This window comes from Lepus europaeus, chromosome 5 (assembly GCF_033115175.1).
Source record: "Lepus europaeus isolate LE1 chromosome 5, mLepTim1.pri, whole genome shotgun sequence".
NCBI lineage: Eukaryota > Metazoa > Chordata > Mammalia > Lagomorpha > Leporidae > Lepus > Lepus europaeus.
In genome coordinates this window covers 53462556-53467917 of record NC_084831.1, presented here as the reverse complement: position 1 = coordinate 53467917, position 5362 = coordinate 53462556, and the positions used below count along the sequence as shown (strand labels likewise).

General features: G+C 40.0%; 1 protein-coding gene across 1 annotated transcript; it reads left to right on the top strand.

Moving 5' to 3' along the window:
• Positions 1 to 1445: 1445 nt before the first annotated feature.
• Positions 1446 to 2767, top strand: LOC133759831 (zinc finger protein OZF). Its single transcript, XM_062191440.1, has one exon. The coding sequence runs from the start codon at positions 1831 to 1833 to the stop codon at positions 2707 to 2709; it is 879 nt and encodes a 292-aa protein (XP_062047424.1). The 5' UTR covers positions 1446 to 1830; the 3' UTR covers positions 2710 to 2767.
• Positions 2768 to 5362: the final 2595 nt, after the last annotated feature.

The window sequence follows — 5362 nt, the reverse complement described above, 5'->3', positions numbered from 1 at the left end:
GGACATTTGTTGTAAAGATCATGCAATTGTCAGTTTATGGTTATTAGAGCTTGCTTGCTTGTTTTAAAGGAAGTGTTCCTTCTTAGGGCATTTGGTTGAAACGCCCTCCTCCTATTATCATAATACATGAGTTTGCTGCCCACCTCTGCTTCCAGCTCCAGCTTCCTGCTAGTGCAGACCTGGTGATGGCTTGGGTGGTTGTATCCTTGCCACTCATGTGGGAAAGAAACCTGGATTGGGTTCCCCATCCTGGCTTTATACCCCCCCCCCTCCCCGAGCTGTTGCAGGCATCTGGGGAGTGGATAGGAGCTCTCTGTCTTAAATTAAAAAAATAAATAAATAAACCAAACAAATAAATAATACTCTCCAAAAAAGAAGATCTGCAACATCAGCATGGCCCCTACTGTTTGGGCACTAACAAACTATTGGGAGGGTGGGGATAACTTTATACAGCAACTTAAATTACCAAATAGAATGAAATCAACACCTTCAGGAAATAGAAATCTATCATGCTGTTAAAGGCCCTGGTTAGGACTTAAAAAGGTTTTAATGGGTGTTTGGGATTTACTTAGGTAAAATGGATAAGGAAATGCTTCCCAAGTAAGAACAGCTTAGAGACCAGTTGTTTCAGTGTATCCCATTGCAAACATTGGTCTCTTCTTATTTTAACATTTGATGTTATACACATATTCTCCCATTCTCAAAAAGCCACATACCTTTGAATTGACAAACTGAGTTCGAACTCCTTTTCTCAATATTCAAGGCTTCCATAGTCTCCTTTTTGTGCTGACTCATCAATCTAATCTTGTGCTTCAACTCTCCAGGATCTTTTCTCTTGCCATGGAATCACCACTGGTCCTTCTGTTGTTGACGCAAACTATCTCCCTGGCATGGAAAATGCTGAAACTCTACCCTTCCTCCAAGGCCGACTCAGGGCTCACCCCAGCATACATTTCCACTACATTTAACCTAAATTTCTCCACATTTTTGTGTTACTGTGAACCTTCCCTTGGCTCTTTAAATTTTAAAAAGTTTTTTGTGTGTATATTTGATACATTCTTAAAAAGCTTTCTCTGTGTCAGAAAATGTTTTCCTCTAAGAGTTCTCAAGTAGAGTCAGCGCGGTGGCATAGCAAGTGAAAACCCAGCATGCAGTACCGGCATCCCATGTGGGCATGGGTTTGGGTCTCGGCTGCTCCACTTCTGATCCAGCTCTCTGCTATGGCCTAGGAAAGCAGTAGAAGAAAGCCGAAGACCTTGGGACCCTGCACCCACACGGGAGGCCCGGAGGAGGCTCCTGGCTCCTGGCTTCAGATCCGGCCGTTGCAACCATTTGGGGAGTAAACCAGCAGGTGGAAGACCTCTCTCTTTGCCTCTGCCTCACTGTAACTCTGCCTTTCAACTCAATAAAATAAATCTTAAAAAAAAAAAAAAAAAAAAGAGATTTTGGTCTTTGTCCGCGGGTCAGTACGGCCCTCGGGTCCACGTGGCGCGAAAGTAGGAGGGCTGCTTCCTTGTGCACTCCTGGAAACTGCACCTTCCTAGTCAGAGGGCTTGGAGGCCCCAGGACTCAGCCTGAGCTCTAGGATGGTGCTTTGGCACCAGCATTAATGTTGTAGTACTGTGTCATATTACCTCAGTAGAGGTTGTAACGTGACCAAATTGTACATGAAAGAAAGAAGTGGAAAGCACGTGTGTCCAGGTCATATCCATGGAGGAGACTTATATTTATAAGAAATGTGGAAATATCTTCAGCTAAAAGTAGATCTTCGTTCATCAAAAAATTATTATTGGAGAGAAATCTTGTGAATGTGGGAAAGCTTCTATTCAGATGTCACGCAGCAGTCAGCAGAGAATTTATAGTGGGGAAAACCCCTTTTCCTGTAAGGTATGTGGGAAAGTCTTCAGCCACAAATCAAATCTCACTGAGCATGAACATTTTCATACTAGAGAGAAGCCTTTTGAGTGTAATGAATGTGGGAAAGCCTTTAGCCAAAAGCAGTATGTCATTAAACATCAAAACACCCATACTGGAGAGAAGCTTTTTGAATGTAATGATTGTGGGAAATCCTTTAGCCAGAAGGAAAACCTCCTTACCCATCAGAAAATTCACACTGGAGAGAAACCTTTTGAGTGTAAAGATTGTGGAAAAGCTTTTATTCAGAAGTCCAACCTCATCAGACACCAGAGAACTCACACGGGAGAAAAGCCCTTTGTTTGTAAGGAGTGTGGGAAAACCTTTAGTGGCAAATCAAACCTTACTGAGCATGAGAAAATTCATATTGGAGAGAAACCCTTTAAATGTAATGAATGTGGAACAGCTTTTGGCCAGAAGAAGTACCTCATAAAACATCAGAACATTCACACTGGAGAAAAACCCTATGAATGTAATGAATGTGGAAAAGCCTTCTCTCAACGAACGTCACTGATTGTGCATGTGAGAATTCATTCAGGTGATAAGCCTTATGAATGCAATGTTTGTGGAAAAGCCTTCTCTCAGAGTTCATCTCTTACTGTACATGTGAGAAGCCATACAGGTGAGAAACCCTATGGCTGCAATGAATGTGGGAAAGCTTTCTCTCAGTTCTCAACCCTTGCTCTGCATTTGAGAATCCACACAGGTAAGAAGCCTTATCAGTGTAGTGAGTGTGGGAAAGCTTTCAGCCAGAAGTCACACCACATTCGACACCAGAAAATTCATACTCATTAAAGACCCTGTAAATATTTTGAAAATTCACCAGGAATTTGAAATACAAATGAAATAAACTTTAACAAATGCTGAAAACTTAGGGGACACCAGCAAATTCATGCTGAAGAAAAGGACAGTTGTATGATAAAAAGCGTGTATCCAACAACAAAAAAACTACAGCAAACAGCAAAGGTAATGCTGAAATTTTAGACACATTTCCACTAAAATTGGGAGCAGAAAACAGATGCATGTTACTATTATCAGCATAGATCTGGAGATCTTCACCAGCATAAGAAAATTAAGTTGTAAGTATTGGAAAGGAACAGACAAAAGTAGATATGATCACCTACAAATAATATAAAACTTGTGGAATTGATTCAGCAGAACAGTAGGAATCTTCCAGAGAGACCTGTGCATTTATTAGAATTTGGGATATGACAAATGGCATCAGTGGGTAAAGAAATGAGATGATTTTGGAAACTGTTTGGAGATAATTTGTTCTCCAAAAGGAAAAAATAACAGAACTATACACAAAAGTAAAATCTACGAGGATTGAAAACAGGAATATCTCAAAGATGTGACCTTAAGAGTAGGGAAGCATTGCTTATAACAAATTCAAAACACAGCAGTTCTACCTGTATGTATGCAAAGAAAATATGCGCCAGAATATTTACTATGGCTTGATTTATTGCAGCCAAAAATTGGAAATAACTTAAATGCTTATTTGGAATAGAAAAGAAGATTCTTGGAATGGAATACTGTACATATATTTGTAAAAATGGAGCAAATGAGATTAACATGCATTAACAGTAATATTTCAGAAATTGAGGGGAAAATCAAGTTGCAGAGTGATGCATATAGTACAATGAGTTTGTAAATTTGAGTTAAAACTTAACAAAACAGTACTTAACATTGGTAATAGATATATATCTATCTATATATATATACACATACACACATGCGCACACACATATGTATGTAAATGTTTTTGAAATTAATTGGAAGGATACAGACCTGACATTGGTCGCCTGTGAAGAGTGGAGAAGGGTAGGGCATGAATGTGGGAGGTGGGTGGTTAAAAGGGACTTTGGCTTTTTATAGAAGCATCTCCTAAAGATTTGCAAGTAAGTATGAAAATAGTGGCTACTTCTGGAGTGTGGTATATGGATATCTTGTCTTATTTTTTGTACTTTTCTGTATTTTTTAAATTTCAAAATTAATAAGAATGGGGGTGAGGATGGGAACACTGTACCTGTAGAAATCATGTTATAATGAATTAATTCCCAAATACTAAACTTTTTATGGAATATATTTCTAAAATTTTATCAATGATGTGTGAATCGACTTGCTCTCTATGTAATATGAAATTATCTATTTTATTAAAATTAAAAATGAAAGCATAAAAAAAATAAAAAAAAAAAAAAAAAAAAAAAAAAAAGAATCCTCAAGTGTCTCATTCATAGAATGATAAAGATGAATTTAAATTTTAAAAATGATTATTTGTTTTGAAAGGCTGAGTGATAGAGGGAGAACGGAGAGAGATCTTCTGTCATCTGGTTCACTCTCCAGATGCCTACAACAGCCAGGTCTGGGCTGGGGCAAAAGCCAAGAGGCCAGAAGCTCTAACCAGGTTGCTCACATAGGTGGCAGGTGCCCATGTATTTGGGCCATCTTCTGCTGCTTTCTCAGGTGCATTAGCAGGTGGAGTAGTCAGGATTCAAACTGACAAACAGCAGCTGAACCTGCTGTGCTGCAATGCTGGCCTCGGGGAATTTAGTTCTTACGAACACAGAGGTCAGAACTTCTGAGCTTGAATGCTAACTCCATTTTCTTAAAAACATGCCCTTGACAGGCTAGTTACCCTTCGGATTCTCATTAGTGAAACTGCCATGACAGTGCTCACTGCAGGTGGTAGTTTTGAAGGTTAAATGTGGAACCCATGCACTGCCTGTAACTAGCATGTGGAAAGCAATCAATAAATGAAGCCCATGGCTGGAAGTGAGTGTGGCAGGTACCTATGACAGCAGAAGAAAACCCAGAGTCGTAGTCCATAAAGTGAGACATAACTGATGATGGAGAACCTGAAAATATCACGGAAGGTTTTATATCAAACGAGTTTGGGGTCTCCCACACGGGCGAAGGGGCCCAAAACCTGGGCCATCCTCGACTGCTTTCCTAGGCCATTACAGAGAGCTGGCCTGGAAGTGGAGCAGTGGGCAGAAGGCAGCCCCACCCACCATGACACAGCGCTGGCCTCCTGAAATGCTTGGACCCCTGCTACCCACAAGGGAGATCTCAATGGAGTTCTAGCCTGCTGCTTTCACCTGGCCAGCCCCAGCCAGTGTGGCCAATTGTGGAGCAAATCAGCAGATGACAAGATCTCTTTCTGTGTCTCCTCTCTCTCACTCTGCCTTTCAAATAAATAATGTTTTAAAAAAATAAAACCAATTTATTTTGTAGTTTTGTCTTTTGAGAGGCAAGAATCTGATAAAAATCAGTTTTTAGGTAGACCATTTGACATTCAAGATGAAATATAGGCTTTATTAAGTGGTGAATCTAAGTTAGCTTAATTGGATAGGAGGCAGTTAGATCAGTGTACCAAAGAGAGAACACAATCTGAAATACTTGAGAGCTAGGAGCATGGACACAGTAAAATTCCAAATGTGCAGAAGGT

Coding starts and splice junctions, on each gene's coding strand:
- LOC133759831 (XM_062191440.1), top strand. CDS start 1,831: ATGTCACGCAGCAGTCAGCAGAGAATTTATAGTGGGGAAAACCCCTTT.